Source organism: Aspergillus lentulus, assembly GCF_001445615.1.
Source record: "Aspergillus lentulus DNA, contig: Alt08, strain: IFM 54703, whole genome shotgun sequence".
In the NCBI taxonomy this organism is placed as follows: Eukaryota; Fungi; Ascomycota; class Eurotiomycetes; order Eurotiales; family Aspergillaceae; genus Aspergillus; species Aspergillus lentulus.
Window position 1 is genome coordinate 1,777,827 of NW_028322118.1, and position 17,216 is coordinate 1,795,042.

At 52.3% G+C, this 17,216-nt stretch overlaps 5 protein-coding genes across 5 annotated transcripts; 1 reads left to right on the plus strand and 4 right to left on the minus strand.

The window, feature by feature from the left end:
• Window positions 1–1,192: 1,192 nt before the first annotated feature.
• ALT_3840 (uncharacterized protein) lies at window positions 1,193–2,233 on the plus strand (the record flags this gene model as incomplete). Its single annotated transcript, XM_033560470.2, has 3 exons — window positions 1,193–1,486; window positions 1,551–1,986; window positions 2,094–2,233. The coding sequence occupies 3 exons, from the start codon at window positions 1,193–1,195 to the stop codon at window positions 2,231–2,233; spliced, it is 870 nt and encodes a 289-aa protein (XP_033416361.2).
• Window positions 2,234–3,714: 1,481 nt separating this feature from the next.
• Window positions 3,715–5,828, minus strand: ALT_3841 (carnitine O-acetyltransferase CAT2; the record flags this gene model as incomplete). Its single annotated transcript, XM_033560469.2, has 4 exons — window positions 3,715–3,847; window positions 3,905–5,567; window positions 5,629–5,674; window positions 5,736–5,828. The coding sequence occupies 4 exons, from the start codon at window positions 5,826–5,828 to the stop codon at window positions 3,715–3,717; spliced, it is 1,935 nt and encodes a 644-aa protein (XP_033416360.1).
• Window positions 5,829–7,157: 1,329 nt separating this feature from the next.
• On the minus strand, window positions 7,158–11,337 carry ALT_3842 (LCCL domain-containing protein; the record flags this gene model as incomplete). Its single annotated transcript, XM_033560468.2, has 3 exons — window positions 7,158–8,202; window positions 8,271–9,975; window positions 10,935–11,337. 3 exons carry the CDS (start codon window positions 11,335–11,337, stop codon window positions 7,158–7,160), a joined length of 3,153 nt encoding a protein of 1,050 aa, XP_033416359.2.
• Window positions 11,338–12,979: 1,642 nt separating this feature from the next.
• On the minus strand, window positions 12,980–13,792 carry ALT_3843 (uncharacterized protein; the record flags this gene model as incomplete). The annotated part of the gene is made up of 1 exon (XM_033560467.2): window positions 12,980–13,792. One exon carries the CDS (start codon window positions 13,790–13,792, stop codon window positions 12,980–12,982), a length of 813 nt encoding a protein of 270 aa, XP_033416358.2.
• Window positions 13,793–15,030: 1,238 nt separating this feature from the next.
• Window positions 15,031–16,610, minus strand: ALT_3844 (MFS transporter; the record flags this gene model as incomplete). Its single annotated transcript, XM_033560466.1, has 4 exons — window positions 15,031–15,159; window positions 15,214–15,292; window positions 15,351–16,472; window positions 16,534–16,610. The coding sequence occupies 4 exons, from the start codon at window positions 16,608–16,610 to the stop codon at window positions 15,031–15,033; spliced, it is 1,407 nt and encodes a 468-aa protein (XP_033416357.1).
• Window positions 16,611–17,216: the final 606 nt, after the last annotated feature.

Consider the following 17,216-nt stretch of genomic DNA (forward strand, 5'->3'; position numbering starts at 1 on the left):
CGAAGCTCACCGCTGTCTGATCCTAGTCATGTGGCGTTCTATCGAATTGAGATAACGTCCATTGGAGCTTTCAAGTAGATCAGTTGTAACCTTCCCGCTCTCTAACGGTCTAAGTTCTGTCCCTGGTCTTCTGACTTGGAGTAGTGGTTCGCGCATGGACAAGGTTCGTGGCTGTGACAAGATACAATCGTGTGTCGTTGAGTGTAGACACCGAAGTCATCCAGTCAAGCTTTTGAGGGTGCAACAGTATCATGTTGAGCTCATCGTTCCGGCAAACCAGAACCGACTTGTCGAGTCGAGCTTCGGCGATTTCCCCATCCTCATGAGAGGTCCCGGCTAGACTTTGGCATTGCATATCACGGCAGGTACTTCCGACTCGCATATACCAATCTCCGATAACTCTGGTAACTGACGAATTTTCTTATGCAGAAATGATCGTGTTTCCGGCCCTTGTCGGGGAAACAGTAGGTTAGCATATGCGCGTACATTCTCTTATCGGTCCTGGTCTCTCAAGTAAACAGTCTATTCCACCCAAGACACTAGGTCAAACCACAGTGCATTGCATTCTAAGCATTCTGTCTCAACGAATCCAGCCCGTAGGCCCAAGTTCTGGCTGAATCTGTCGAGACTGTAGGCGATGAGCATCGCTGATCTTTTTCATAGATGTTTGGTCATCTGGCACTCGGTTAAAAACTGATCTTACTCACCTTATCTCTGGAGATCTCCGAACTTTTCAGCTTCTGAGGCTCTGATATTGTGTGCTGATGCTTTGCAACGAGCGGGTTGATACGGACCATGATGTGGCTGAGATACTCAGCCCTAGCTATTTGCCCTAAAATGAAGCCAGAAATGGTCAAGCTGTGGCGCAGCATGCTGAATTCAGAATAGCGTGGCTGACTAACGACTGCTGTTCTGGTTGCGGCATCATCATAACCAGAACCCATATCTAAAGCTGAGTTCAAGTGAACAGTGATTGTAATCATCATCATTAACATCGTCCACATCGTCATCGTATCACATCACTCATCTTTCTTCCCGGGCTCTGCCTACCCACTCTTCAGCCCAAGGAATGCCTCCTGATCTCAATTCTCTTCCACCATCGCGTTCCCCCTCATCCCCGCGTCCACCACGGACAGTCCCCGCCTCTTCCGAATCTGTGTCAGCAGTCTCCCCTGCAGCGTCATCTACCACCATGAACAGCAATACTAATGCCACGGACCTGTCCCGTCGGTCCTCACGCGCTTCGCCTCGTACAAGGTTGTCGATTTCAGAGCAACGCCGGGCTCCCACAGGTACCAACTCAAACCTGAGCGAGACCGAAATTCCCTCAGCCGAACACCGTTCCTCCCTGAGCCATGCACTTCGCACGGCAAGTCCCACGATCGGAGGCAGCCCGATATTTGCTACAGGCGACCCGCACCACCAGCGTGCTCCGTCTCTAGGGGAGCTCCACCAGGAATTGGAGCAAGAACAAGAAGCGCAAGTGGTATGATTATCTATGCGCTATCCTCAAAATCGCAAATTGGCTTTGGATGCTGATTGGGCAATAGAACCGACTGTTGCAGATGATTCGGAGTCAGCAAGCCCAACTACAACAACTCCAGCAGCAGCAGCAACAATCAGGCACCGCTGTTGAAGATTCCACACCACCGTCCGAACGATCTGTCGGTGTCCCCATAATACCACCACTCCCTGCAGCTGGTAGCGGTCGGACATCCACTCAGTTCCCTTCATCCCTGTCCAGCCACCGGGCGTCGCGACCTTCCAGCCAGACTGCCTCTCCCAGTCTTCGGCCGCTACCTTCTGCTTCTCTGCATGGAACGTCGGTCGACTCGTCCCGTGGCCCCGAAGGGTTGGACCTGGTAGCAGGCACTAGTGAAACCTCGTCCCGACGTGGTAGCAGGGATGAGGTGGCTTTCTACCAAGCCGAAGCATCCATGCTCAATCGCGAAAACCAGATGCTTCGGCAGCGTATACGCGAATTAGGTTCGTTTGCTGTTTTCCCTCCGTCTGTCATCTCTGCCAAGTCTCGGCATCTGTTCACCTCCCATGTATGCTCGGAGCTGAAGATCCTAATGCTAACAAAGCAAAAGAACGACATATTAGTGAGTTGACCACCTCTGGTGCCCGACCGGAGCAGAGTGCGCCACCTGCCACACAGGGGGCCGAAACCGCCGATCATCATGCATCTGCCGATGTGGGGTCGGCTACTGAGCCCACGAACAAGTCCTGATGGGGAAACACAAGGCATGGGTGCGCTGTCGGCCGTCCGCCGGCTTCTTTAACTTCCAGTTTACACTTTCTCGGCGTGTCTTATGATCCGAAATTTTTTTCGTTGTCAGTATCGGCGAACTACCAAGTTTGTGCGAGATACTCCGTATTTCTGTTCCTTTCCCGCTGACGTGCATTGATACCCTGAACTATGATTATCTGTGTATCCATTGGATGTATTTGCTGTCACCACTCAATAAAGGGCTCAAAGCACCACAAATTCCTCGCATTTCTTTCCGGTCTACCAATACTGTGTATTGGCGGTTCTTATCCTTTACTAGGGATTTTTAATTTCCAGGCAGCAGTGTCTGTCTACGCAAGCAGGTCGTCGATCGTTCTAGAGCCTCCTTGGCGAACTCTGCATACATTATTTTTTCTTATTGCATGCAGAGCGCATACGCGGTGATCGTCGGCCAGCTACTGTAGGCATAATCAAGATCAGTTGCAATGAAAGTCAGAATCTCATATTGTCGAATAAGCTTGGCACTACGCGTTCTGTCCTCCATTTCCACGATCGGCCAATTTTACTGAATTCTCTTGCTTCCATTCATCCGGTTACTCAACCGGCGCAGGCGCCATTATCCTGATAACTCATGTCGACCATACGCCCTAGCCAACACCTCGGAAACGCGAATTCTCCTCTCCTTGCCGAGTGCATTCCTCCGCAGCCTTAGCCTTGACCTTGACCTTTGCCTTGAGCTTCTAGACCTAGGCCCAGCAACACAGGTCGATATGCCCCGGATACACAACCCATCCGCGCTCTCTCACTCCATGCCCCATTTCCTCCAGCTTGATCAGCCAACCTCAGCCTGCTGCTCGAAAGACCGCACCACACCACAACCTGACCATTCACGAGCACCCAAATCGCTGAGCCATGGGTCTCGGCCTCGAACCCAGCCCTCTGCATATCTCGTCGCCCTTGCCGATATTAAGTCTGTAAAGCATGATGCGGTGCGAGCATTGCGGGTTCAAATCCGCATGCAGACGCAGACGCGAGTAGATAAAGATAAAGATAAAGGGACAGATAAAGCAATCTAGACCGCTGTAGAGCGTTAGCTGTAGAGCGCCGTCGGAGCCGGGGAAGTGAAATGTGTATCGTACGCTCTCCCCGTCACGGCGCGTGAAAATCCCAGAGGTGATGATGTGGCTAGTCTGCATATTGTTCGTCGGCCACCCAGGCCTAGCGCAGCTGAGTCTGCCGGTCTCTGTAGGGTTGGCTCAGCTATCGAAGGTCTGCTCGCAGGTTGGGGAGGATCAGTTCCGCGGCGCACTCGCTTTATTCTAGCATTGGGTTCTCCCTGGGCAGCCGGCTTGCCTAACGTCAATGATCGACGCTTCTACAATTGCATTGCGGATTACTGGAGCCATCCTTCAGACGGGGAAGAAAAAAAAAGTCATGCCATTTATAGGTATAATCTAAGACTGTACAAGGAAAAATATAATTTACAGCTTGGCCTTCTCGCTCTCGGCCAGCAGGTCAGGCATCAGCAGGTCTCTCAGGTCCGTCGCCGCCTCGTTGAGATAGTAGCTCATCCGCTCGGCTCCAAGGCGCTTGCAGACAATGTTGAAGTTGAGGCTGTAGCGGTCGTTAGCAACTGAGCGAAACATAGACGGAAAAGGACAAGAGACATACCTATTCTCGTTGATCATATAAGCAATTCCGAATCCATCGTCGATGACCTGGCTCCATCCGTAGCCGTTGAAGAACTCGGAGCTCAGCTGGCTGGTCGACAGGTACCATGAACCGCTGTAAGCGTAGGCGGGGTCTTCGTACAAAGCGGGGAGCTTCTCGCCCTCGCGCAGGAGCTTCTTCAGTCCGAACAGGTGGCGGTCAACACCCTGACCATCGCTAGCCAGGGCGGTATACTTAGAGTGAGCCGAGAGGGCTGCGCGGAAGAGGCGCACGACCTCCTCGCGGGGGACGGAGGGGTCGGCCTGGGCCTTGCAGAAGGCAACGCTCTCGTCAGAGACGCTACGGATGGTCTCGGTACGACCCTCCTGGAACTTGCGGGTCGAGGCCGACTCGTATGTGGGGCGGTTCTTGCCGTACATCTTGAAGTACGCCAGCTGGATGATCATCTGCACATAAGCATCGGGGCTGCACTTGAACTTCTTGATGAGACCCTTGCCGTATCCCTGGTAAGACTGCACCTTGAGCTCGTGAGCAGACATCTGCTGACGGTGCTCCTTGGAGGCGGCGTCGATGGCCTCGAGCACCTCCGAGTTCAGGTGGAACTCGATGGGGCGGGGGTCGGGCAGGTTGGAGCGCACAGGCTTCTCGGAGAGGTCAATCTTGTTGTTGAAAATGAGGTTGTTGAGGTGATCGTTCATGCGGTGGGTGGGGCTGCCGTCCATCATGCTGTGCTCACCCATGAAACCGGCGGTGCCGTTGTCGTTGATGATGAACTGCAGGGGCTTGTCGAACCAGCGGTTGGTGCCATCTCCGTGCCAGTACTGGTGAGCCCGCTCCTCCAGCGTCACAGGGGTGGCATCGTCGAGGCAGACGACGAAGCCGCTGGACTCGATGTCGCGCAGAGCCTGCTCGTTGGCGGGGTTGGCTGCCAGCAGCTTCTTCCGAGCATCGGCCCACAGGTCACGGTTGGCGACAGTCAGAACGCCGACGGGAGGAGCACGCTGCGCGATCTGGTAGATGCGCTCAAACTGCTTCTCCAGCTCGGAGACGTTGAGACGCTCCCCGTTGACAACAAGGGGCACCTTGAAGAACTGGTTCTTGCGCACAACCACAATGTGCTCGTTCTCCTTGGCGGGGTACTTCTGTGGGTAGTCGGCGCCCTCGGCGGGGATACGGCAGCAGTTGAACATGTACTCGTACGAGCTCATGGCCATGGGCAGTTTGCGCATGTACTCGGGCTCCAGGGAGCCGTCGTCTACCTGGCGCTTGAACTCAAGAGCAGCGGTCGTGATGGACGCCGCACGCTTGACGGGGTTCCGCCGCATACGGTCATCCTTGTATGAGTAGAAGTAGGAGACGTAAGGAATGACGGGGTCCCGGTAGCCCAAGTAGGCGGCGTGGTTCCACCATTCTGTGAGCCAGTTCTTGATTTTTGGATCGGCGGCGCGGGCCAGCAATCTTTCCTGCAGAGGCTGACCCTCACCACCGGGACGGATAAAGGCCTCGACGGCCTTCTTGGTGCGCTCGTACTCGGCCTCGGAAACCACGGCGTGGACGGATTTCAGGTAACGGCGGCCGGTATCTTCTAACGAGGGGACCGGCAAGCGGGGGAGTGATTCTTCAAATCGGAGCATCTTGCCCTTGGAGAGATCTTCTACGTATCCTGCGACAAGTCAGTCCCGCCCAGTCAAGGTCTGCAAAAGGTGCGCATGTGATTAACTCACCCTCAGGGACTGAGGAAGCCTTGCGACGAGGAGCCATGATGGGAACCTGTCACACTCATTCAATTAGCTTCTCCACGCTTACTTTCCCCGGAATTCGCGAGCCTTACTGCAGCAGATCGCGCAAGGAGAGTGTTTGTAGGAGTGAGACGAGGCCGTGTGAGAGTGGTGGAGAGACGGCTTCGAGCAGAAGCCGTGAACATCCCTCTGACTGCGAGTGATACAGATGGGAAATGAAGGGGAGGAAGATTGAGGGAAAGGGTATATTTTGAGGAGCAGAAAGGAGAGAATATGGAATTATGACAAAAAGGCGAGGAAGGAGTTTGAAGTTTAAGACAGGAGAAGCCAACAGACACAACGCTCGAAAGTTGCCTCGGCTGGAGGGAATCTCGTCTCAGCCGACCGGTGGGTAACTATGGGTACTTGGTTTGGTGTGTATTACATGTATTTTACCTTGGACGGTTATCGTCCGTCACCCAAACATGTGCATATCGTCATAAGGCCAAACAACAACAGGTAAAGGCGCGTGTGACCACCGGAGTCGGCCGTAGATACATTATCATACAAGGGGATAATCCACTTACTTACCTTAGGTACCTTCCTTAGATCCCTAGGTAGCATCCAATGTCTTAATCGGAGAACGGAGCACGGAGGCCAGCGTGGTCAGCTCTGGTATTTCCGAAGTAGCTCAATCATACCAAGTACGTCAGGTAACGAACAGTTTCTCCCACAGTCCCCAGAGTCTCATGAGCCTCGGCCCGTTGCGGTGGAAGATGGCCGATTGACAAGCGGATGCCGCACGAATCGGAATGACGGGCACCGAAGTGTCCAGTTGCAGATGATCCCTGTGCTATATCTATGGCATTATGCCGGTGAGTACCTCTCTACTTTGGAATGATCGCAATGTTCTATCGGATCACTCGTACGGCCGTGCCGCCCGACACTCGATCCAAGGTGGAATAATGCGGGGGGGAGCTGCGAACTATACGGTACGTACTCCGTATCATGACCCTAATACAATACCAGCTGTACCTCGTTGTACACCATTAGAGATGAACGGCATTCAATAATGTTGCGTGTCACTCCAACATCATCTCCAAAGTCAACTGTAGACTGTACTAGAAACGCCCAATGTCAGACTTGCCTCTTTTCTCTCCTTGCAGGCGCTGTTTATCATTAACTTCCCTTCATCCGTCCCGCTGATCCGGCTGTCATATGCTTCTACCTGTGGCCAATCGAAATGGCCGAAGATAAAGAGGATAGAATAGACATGTGGCACGCTCGATCAGGTTTAAAGTACCGAGTTCTCTGAATCGGGCCATGATTATGTGAATGGCAGTTCACCAATTGCAACTAGGAATAGAACGTAGTCAAGAAACCCAACTCCGCGCCTCGCTAGTAGACGAAGATACAAAAAGAGAAAAAAAGGTATAGACCCAAGATCAATCAACACATAATAGCCCCCCCAAAAGATCCATCACGAACAATATCTAGGCAATACAGCAGAAAATATCTGATCTCATGGAAGACCCTCAAGAGACCGTCTGAACCGGCGTAGACGCTTCTGGCTTATCCATTGCCCTATTCTGGCGCCGCGGCACTTGAATACCGCTACGAAGCTGGTCCAGCTTGATCACTCCTGGCCCAGTGCAAATCCGTCCCGACTGCATTAGATTGCGCAATCGTTTTCGTCGAGCCTCGCCGCCGCGTTCCTCGCCGCGACCAACACCCTCATCAACCCACTCCACGCGGAGAACTTTGAAGCTCATGCCGTCGTGGTTGCCATCCCAGGAACGAGACTTCAGTCCGAAGAGGACGCTGGCTTCATATCGTTCCAGCTTCGGCAGAATCAGGAGTGTGATGTGGAGATCCTTGTCTGTTGGAGGGATGGGCGGAATCCGTGGTCGGTCTCCTGTCAAGCCCATATCCTCCGCCGTCTTGGGCGCGTGCTGATATGCGTCACGAATATCGAGGTCAAGCATATCCACGTCAATCTCCTCACCCCAAGCACCGCGGAAGAATCCAGAATGTATGGCTGCCGCCACCGGGTCCGAATCATCCGTATAGATTCCAGTACCCCAGAGGGCTCGCCGCGCGCATATTTCCTCGCGGCGGGCCGCGTCGATACGAAATCGAGGTACACGTACGGTAAACGTGCAGTTTTCCTTGCCTTCGAATCGGGGAATCGGGAGCGGAGTGGTGGTGTAGCCGAATTTGGCACTCTCCAAGGTAGCTTTCGCTGAAGGAATATCAATACGTGGAGTATACAGGGTGGACCCAAGATGATGCCGCGGAAGATGGGCTACACTGGAGACAACAGGTTCAACAGTAACCACAGTGCGAGGTTCACGCATCGGTGACATAGCTGCGGAGTTCGCCGTGGAAGCTGCTGGACGTGAGGCATGGTGGTGATGGTGATGGTGGTGGTGATGATGATGCCCCATCGGCATTCCGGACGGTGTGGCTTCCGCTGGTGTGGACGTGCGGTGGAAGAAATTCATCGAGGACACAGGCCGATGGGATGCGCTCGAAGCTACAGCATTATCTTCTTCAGGCTTGAGGCGGTGGTGATGATGGCTTGGGAAAGTTAGATTAGATGAACAAGTAGATAAATAACCTTGAGACTAGAAGGGAATATCACTTACTGATGATGGTGGTGATGAACATGACGACCGCGCCTGCTGATTGCAGACGCACCGAGTCGATCGGTACCAGGCTCACTATCCGCCTTGCTGTCCTCATCTCGTGATTTTCGAGAACGCTTGCCCGTAGTGGATGCAGGTCGATTGGTCTTAGAATCATCCAGTGTCGCCTCGCTGTTGGTTGAACGCCCGGCAATGCTATCGCGCTTGAAGGGACTGACGGTCATCGGTGTGGAGGGCCCACTACCTGCAGTGGCGGCTGTGACGCCACCAACACCACTTCCAATACCCGAGAAAACGCGGCCTAATTCACTCTTGATGCCAGCTTCGCCGGCCGGGCCAAGGATCTGAGCCTGCGCTCCTTGGACAGCTTGAGGTAAAGGCGACGCACGTCCTCCGCGTTTAGCGTCAAGGCCGACGCCGAGCAGATTTCGATGATGTAGCAGCTCGTCACTCCCCTTTCGGCGTTGATCGTCGGAAGAGGCAGAGTGGGCCAGAGACGACGGTCCTCCTGACGGTGCCGAGCCGAACAGTCGTGGTTCAGTCTGAAGCTTGTTCAGGTAGGATTGCTGTTCATTCGATGGGGCCGGCTGGTTCTGACGGGGTTGCATGGACAAAGACGGCTGCCGCGAACCCCCTGGCTGTAACCCGAGAGACTTGGTATAGCTCTGAATGGCGCCGAAGCCGAATGCGGAGCCTTGCTCTGGAGCTGGGAAGCGCTTGGTTTCCGGAGAGGGTGGTTGGGAGCGACTGAGGTCCCAGGCAGATGCACCAGAATGGCGAGTTGCCGCGGCATCGCGATCGCCGTAATGAGGACCATATCGAGACTGAGCATGAGAAGCTTTCGACTCAGCTTCATGAGCCGCCGCCCGCTCCCTGTCGCGATGCGCTTGCTCCTCCGCGAGACGATCACCATACAAGTTCCCAAAGCGGCTATGCTGCGATTCGGGACCCACGTACGATGTTGCGCGCTGATGTCCAGAACCTAGGGAATGGTCTCCAGCTCCCGGCGCAGGCGCTGGTCGCGACAGTGGACTATAACCCGCCGATCGCGTCGACCGCTCGAGATGTTGCGGCTGGCTGTTGGGACGAGGGACGGGTCCGTTGAAGCTCAAGCGGCGCGATTCATGGTAGGACGGCTCTGTGGATGCAGACTGCAATTGAGGCGACGTGTGGGAAGAGCTAGGCTTGTCTGGAAACTGTGTCGGAGGTTGGCCGCGCGATAGGCCTGCAAATCTGGCTTGTTCGGGGCCTGGTGGACCTTGCGATACACTACCAGCGCCTGCTCTGTAAGGACGGCCGGGCTGGTTCTTCGAGAAAGATTTTTCGGGGGTCTTTGACCGACGGAACATTGGGTAATCGAGCGTTGAGGGCCTGGCCGGGGCAGTGGGTGGTGACATTGCGCTTGGGGCGGACGGTGGAGGTGCGCTGCCATATGGGCCGGAGGATACAGGAGCACGAGAGTAGATTGAAGCCGAGCCTACATCCCGGGCTGGTCGGTCAGCGTCCGAGCCTAGCATGGAAGATATCGACATGCTGCTCCCAGGACGATGATGAGCCAGGTTGTTGGGAGGCTCACGAGACATGAAAGGAGCAGGCAGCGATGAATTTCCCGACTGGCCCCGTGATGCATAGTGCTGTGGTGGAGAAGGGGGTGGCATTCGGCGGGTTCCTAAGGCACTAGACGCGGAGGACTGGTCTTGCGGACCTGTTCAGGCGCGATCAGTCTGGGTCAGCAAAGCGCGTAAAATCATAAGGGATAAACAGATGGTGCGATGAGGAAAGACTGAAAAAATATGCATATAAAAAATAATAAAAAGCAATGATGAAACTTGATCCATCGCAGGCTGTCTTGCACGAGAGCCTCAACGGCGGACGCACCAGAAAACACGGGACTGCTGCTGCTGCCCAAAGACCTCCGACGACCCTGATCGTGCGACCGGGGAGGATTCATGTCGCACGCAGAGGAAAAGGTAGACAACGAAAATAAAAGAAGATGCACGTAATGAATAGAAACTGAGCTCAACTCGGGAATATGATGACGCCCAATCTAGGGGGTTAAGAGGAAAGGGAGAATTGGGGACTGGGAATAGGATAGCCGATGGGACAATGATGGAAGTTCCATAATCACAAAAGGCACTGGGGCGGATGAACCCGTGACTCTGGGCCTGGGCGTAGCTCGACTAGCGCTAATCCAGGTCAGGCAAGGGGGTCCTGAACAAGGAGGCTATTCCACACCAGGACTAGCGCTCCCGTGCCGAGCAGTAGTCGATCAGGCGCCAGCCGCGCCACAGACGCGACGGATGCAGGACTTCTGATTGGCTGACGGTGTAGTACTGCCTGACAGGTAGGTACAAGGTCACACCGTACTGGCAGGTAGCCTGGTACGATCGTCGTCCATAACATCAGGAGCTAGTATAATCGCCAGCCATTCAACGCTGGCTAGAGGCCATTATGCCTCAGGTTCAACCTGGACATTTTACGGGACGCGACGTTCAAGCCTTGAATGGCCTGCGCATGGCGTCCAGCGGTCCTCCACTGCAGAACGGCTTGGGAATAAACTGGGAGGAATCACGAAACTATAAGAAGTAAAACGAAAAACAGAAGAAGGGGGGAAAAAAAAGGTAAATAGCAGAGTCAGAAGCAGAGGAAAATAGTATTGCCTACCTTCGCGATAAATTAGCTGATCATGACTATTTTTGCGGCTGTGGCTTCGACGGTGACGCTTATTGTGATCCTTCTGCCCATCATCATGTCTTTTGGGTGGTTCATAGTCCATCTGCGGCACTTGATAGCTGTGATTGTCTACGCGTAGCGCAGCCGACATGTTATATGGAGTTGATGAGGCAGGAGTCGGCGGAGCAGAAGACATAGATGTGGAGTAGGGGTAGGCCATTGCGTTCGCAGGTTGGCTTGATGGTATTCCGTGCTGCTTCAGCGAATCGTAGTAGACCTGTTGAGGCGGAGGCACGCTGTAGGCTGGAGGCGGCTGCGAAGCGGCACGAGGGTCGTGTGAGGCGCCAAAGGGCGACGGATATTGAGGAGGGCGCTTCTGAAGATCCATCATCATGGGCGAGAGAGGATGATCTCGGGTCAATTTATCTGAGGAACAGCAGGATGAGGGTTTGGTGCATTCAAAACAAGATCTCTTGTAGACGAATCCCTAGGTAGTTGATGGTAAAAACTGAGAAATGGCGGTGGAAGCCGATGCAAGCCAGATAGGAGCTGTTGTCTCCTCAGAGAAGTCGACAGAATCTAACAGAGCTGTGTGTTAAGGGGGAATATGCGATTGGGATATTCGAGATATCAAAAGATCATGGCCTATAAGAATGTAAGCAGAGGCAGGTATGTAGGCAGATTGACTGCTGATATTGATGTTGTTGAAGTTGTAGTGGTGGTAGAAGAAGAAAAAGCCCCAGAAAACGGTGAGCGATAAACTAGAGGAAGGGAAAAAGAAAAACAACAGGCATGCGACAGGACCCAAGGATTACAGGGAAGATGGAGCCAGAGACATGGAGCAAGAGCCAATCACAGGGGATGCGGAACTGCTAGTCTGGATAATGGATTATTTGAATCTGCATGATAAATACTAAAATGTAAAAGTCTACTAGTTGAAAAGCGGACGAATCTGAATCAATAAGATGGGGCCGTCCTGGCAGCGGGGAAAAGTGGAGTACTGCTCCGTACTTACATAGTAAATGAAGATGAACGTCTTCTCCATATCATACAATAATATACAGAGGTAAACATCCTGTAGTATCCGGTGGTGACTATACTACGCTGTGGTCTACCAGATCAATCTTCTACAGCCCAAAATCCCGAGATGCCATTCCTATGGCCACACTGACATAAGTTTTCGCCTCATCAAGATAGGTGCAGTTGAATACTGTACAATGTTTTCCTCGTTGGGCGCAGACTCCAACATACTTGGCATGGCATGCAGCAGCAGCCCATCGACGTGTCATGTTGACAGTTTGTATACACCACATAACTACTCACCTTTACGTTAAGGTCCAGTTCTAGCTGAAATCATTTCTGCTGTCTTGTCTTCTGATTGAGTCGTTGGAGAAAGAAAAGACGAAAAAAAGAGCAGCTACTCGAGTCCTCCAGACTCTAAAAGCTCTATCCCTTTGTTCCCTAAGTTAAAGGAATACAATACTGTACTGTACCTAGGATCATCATCTGCGTCAAGGATGCTATACATATACACCGCACATGCATGCATGCCTACTTATCGACATCTTCTTCTCGGCGATACGTCGAGTTATCAAGTAAGGTTCCTGTATCGCAGCTTCGAACTGTCGGTACAGGGTTGCTTGCTTTAGCATCCAGTGGAAGATCCTGCGCTGTCTGATATGGTTTCGTAGACAGAGCTGTGTAGACAGAACTGTAAATTCCGATCAAAGGCCCTTGCATAATTGCCGAAGGGGAAATATATAGCTACTAATCAACTTAGAACAGAAGCCTGCACACATTTCCTTTTGAGAGGTTGGTGTTACACCGACCCTTTTGCGTTATACATTCGCAAGAAGCAAGGAGTTATATACTCATCTGCGTCATGTTCCTAAGGCACCATTCTTCACTGTGGGCGAATTGAGTTTCTGCATGGCAATATGCTTTTGGACTGTGCAGACAATCACTCCTACATGGGAGACTTTAATCTAGTATCCAGGTACTCTTCTGCTGTCTTCACCATCCTCCAAGGACGAGTTCTACCACGGTCGCTCACAATCATTCTGGTCATTCTCAATTAAATCGACCCCTTCCTGGGCTAGTACTCGCAAGATCAACCTGCGTAATCGTCGCGGATGGCACTTGATGCCGGTATACCGGGCCAGCAGTCCATGCTGGTGAGCAGCACGCACTTGCGCCCGAACCAACTGAATCTGCTCTTTGGAGAATCGGCCCCGACGGGGGAGGCCGACAGATGCTTGGAAATCGGCAGTTGCCATGACAGTCCTTGTTGTCGAGTTCCTTGCCAGAAAGACTTTTGTACCATGAGCTGCGGCTTGGTTGTCGCCATCGGTTTCGTCACCACCTTCTGTTGGATGCGCTCTAGTCAACGATTCCAGTGAGGTGTCAAAGAAGATGACGTCTGACTCGGCCAGGTTGGTTCGATCCAGGTAAGATAAATTTTCGCTTGAAACCACGACGGTGACAGGTCTCCCAACTAGCCGCGTCCCGTTCATGTATGATAGGCACCTCCCTGTCCTCAACTTTTCCAACAGTGACGTTAGATCCGGCCACACTACTTCAACAGGAGATCGTAGCTCAAGGAGAAGGACTGAAGAGCGCTCTGCTTCCTGGTCGAAGGACTGCAAAAGGCTCGCTTCAGCGGAGCGAACAAGCGAATCTGAATGAGAATTCATGGCGTCCAGCTTCTCCAGCATTGATTTGAAGTACGCACTGCTTAGCACTTCCGAAGCGCCGGCTGCTGCCATTGAGTCGTTCGCCCAGAGACTGCCATTCTGCATCCAAATATCCACCTTGACTCCAATGCACCTGACTGCAGAAGAGTCTCCCATCCCATCTCGGGCGGCTTGCAAATGATATGCCGCGCATTCTGCATGCCTGTGACTAAATCCAAAGCTCCGTCCGTGTTCTGAGAGCTGCGCATGAGGTAACAAATGCATGAGCCCAAGAGGCAGTATAGATAATTGTATCACAATTCTGTTTCCAACAACGTGGTCAGCCCAAGTTTATGACAATACTCTCGGGGAACGAACGTGGCCATCAACAACAAACAAACCCCTTTAAACAAGCGCTCTCCCCAGTTCTTCCTTGCCGTCACGTAGCAGTCGTGTATATATTCGAACAATCCCGGACAACAATGAGCTGGAGGAGCGCGAAGTGGGTGGTCTTCCAGTAGCGTCCATGAATACCATTCATCGTAAGAAAAGTCGACAACAGTCTCTTCTGGCAATTCTAACCCATAGGGCGCATGGCCGGTAGCTGAAGGTGCCATTTGCAAGCTCCTTAAAGAATATAGATCAGCGGTGATGCATTGACCGCGACTGTCCGCAAAGATCGACGTCAAGCTCGATGGAATATTGTAGCGGTGAGGGAAATAGATCGGTATTAGATGCAAGAAAGACAGCCAAATTGCCCTCGAAAGTCCGAAGTGACACAGACATCGAAAAGCGATCCATGGTCTTGTGCGACATTGGCGTATGTTGAACTAAATATGAGGATGGGGGATTGCAGAGAGCACGCAATTGCTGGTGTGGATGGCTCACGGTCTAAAGAGACGGCCAACTTCAATCGGCGTCGACGTTAGATTGTCGATCTGATGACGAGATAGCATTGGCCCGCATTGTTATCGACTGGCCGCTGGATCAACAGAAATCCAGATATGCTTGTGTTGCGCACTGCTAGGACTAGAGCTGTGCAGCTGCTCTCCTGTGGAGAGTCTGCGCACTCTTCCGGAATCAGAGCTTCAGGGACGATCATTTATCTAGAGTCAGGGGGATTGGCTGTGGACAGTTACATTGTTGTTTTACAAGAGCAGTTTCCCCCATGCTATCGAGTTTATACACTACAGACATGCGCAGCTCAGCAACCTATAAATTGCTGCAAAACAGTGGATGAACTAACTGTGCTGCGATGCGAAGGTGTCCGAGGTCCATATATGGAGTCCAGTCAACAAACTTATTGGGCAGTGAGATTATAACATTAGCTTTCTATATATGTGAGTATGGGTCATTATTAATGTTCTATTATCATTAAAATTATTCTGCTGGTGGAATTTTCACCAGGTCAATCATCAAGCAGCCATTCTGCTTTGGCTGCGAATTCGTGCTCCATAAATATATAGCAGCAACGGGATGGGGATCATCAGTGCTCCCACACATCCAAGCAGTGTGCAGGCCCATTCCACGCCTAATCCATCAAACTGTATCAAGTTGAGTCAGTTCACGATCAGAAAGCTCGGGATTTGGTGACTGACCATATATGTTGCAAATAGTGGGAAGACACCTCCCGCGACCGACCGCAGGAATGTGTGTGCAGCAACAGCTGATGCAGCTCTGATGATACTCAGTCAGTTTATGCGTTGTCATACTTGATGAGGTCAGGGATACTCACTTCTGGGGACGTGCCTCGACCAGATAAGCAAGCGAGGGAAGAAACATAGTCAACAATCCAAATCCCGTCAGCAGCCCCGACAGAGTCGGCACAATCCAGTGGATGCTTTGTTTGTATCCCGACCATCCGAGCCAGAAGAGGCCCGCAGAGAATGCGACTGCACCTGGAATAGCGACAGGAAGACGCCACTCTGGCATCATCACGCCACCGGTTTGCTTCAGCTTGCGCAGAATCCAGGGCTGGGTCGCTGCGATGCCAACGGCGCCTAGGAGCTGACCGACAATAACCCCCAAATAGGGCAACCCACCCACACCTGGGTTCATACCATGAATCTTCTGGAAGATAATGGGGTATGCGGTCAAGAAGAGATACAGCAGACCGTAAACGAAAGATGCGAAGACGCACATGCACGTGACGATAGGGTCGAGAACGAGCATCTTCAGTGGCAGAGCGAGATATTCGGTCAGTATGGATCTAGGATCAAGACGCAGCTCCTCGTGTTTGGCGTGAAGTGACCAGTTGCCAGTTTCACGGCGCAATCGATCGGCTTTTTGGGCTAGGATGACGGGCTGGTAAGTCTCCTCCAGGAAGGCCACCAGAAGCAGGAGCACGGCGCCTCCTAGAATACCCGGAATATATGCCGTCCAGCGCCAGCCCAGCGAGGAGTTCATGACCGTGAAGCCTCCCACGAATGGGGCAGCGAGAGGACCGATGAACACCATCAAGCAGAACATGACGATAGCAATCCCTCGCTGTTCCGGCGAGAACATATCCGCGAACGATGCTCCGGCGAGTGTGAGTGGGCCAGAGCCAAAGAACCCAGTGAAGTATCGAAGGATGAACAGGGAAGGAAGGTCTTTGGAGACGGCGGTTGCAAACGAGAATATCGTGAAGCCGAACATTGAGATTACAAGAGGCATGTATCTGCCCTTGACCTCTGAGAAGGGACCGAAGAATAACGGACCGAATGCGAATCCGAAGACGTAGAGGGATATACCGAGAGTGCATACCTCCCGGCTGATACCATATAGGTGCATCACTGATGGCATCGCAGCGGAGAAGATACTGCTTGCAAAGGCAACGACCATTGTGCTGAGACCCAGTATGGCCGAGATATAGACCCTGATGTCCCATCCTTGCATCAGTAATCCGATATCCAGAACCAAAGACGGACTAGACGTACCTTTTCTTCATGGGCCAGTTGAGGGGATTAAGAGGATCATCCGGGCCATCGAAGTCGACATACTTCTCAGCCGACATCTCGTTTGCCAGGTGTTCAACAACGTTTGGAATACTGATTTGTGAGACTTAACCGATGTCAATACTAGATATGGTATATTTCGTTGACGAACTCTTAGAAGCAAGAACACAGGACACAAACGAGAACCTCAGCGCCCCAAGCCAGCTTCTTAAACCCCCCTACCCACTCATCACAGAATCCTCTAGCATGCCATATCCAGCCCTATTCTTCATAAAAAGCCAGCACAAACACCAATATAGCATGATACCATCCTGCCAAGATCTGCACAGGGAAAAGTCTCCACCCGGCATAAGGAGGGCCCATCAGGCGTCTACATATCCCGAGTGGATGACTGGATAGTCTGGGCCTATTTCGTCATTGCAAACGGCTTCTGGCCTGTTGGTTTTTCATTTTTTTACTCATCGCTAGTGATGTGTAGTTGATTCCGTCCGCTCGGTTTGCCGAGGCATAGTTATCTATTCGGGGCGATTATGTCACCTGTTCCGACGGGGAACGCACGCTTCCCCATTTACATTTAGATATCACCAGATACCTCCTCCCGAGTTATTAATCTATTAAAGATAATGTAAACGAGTAAATGCCGGAAGAGGCCGACAACGTGGCAG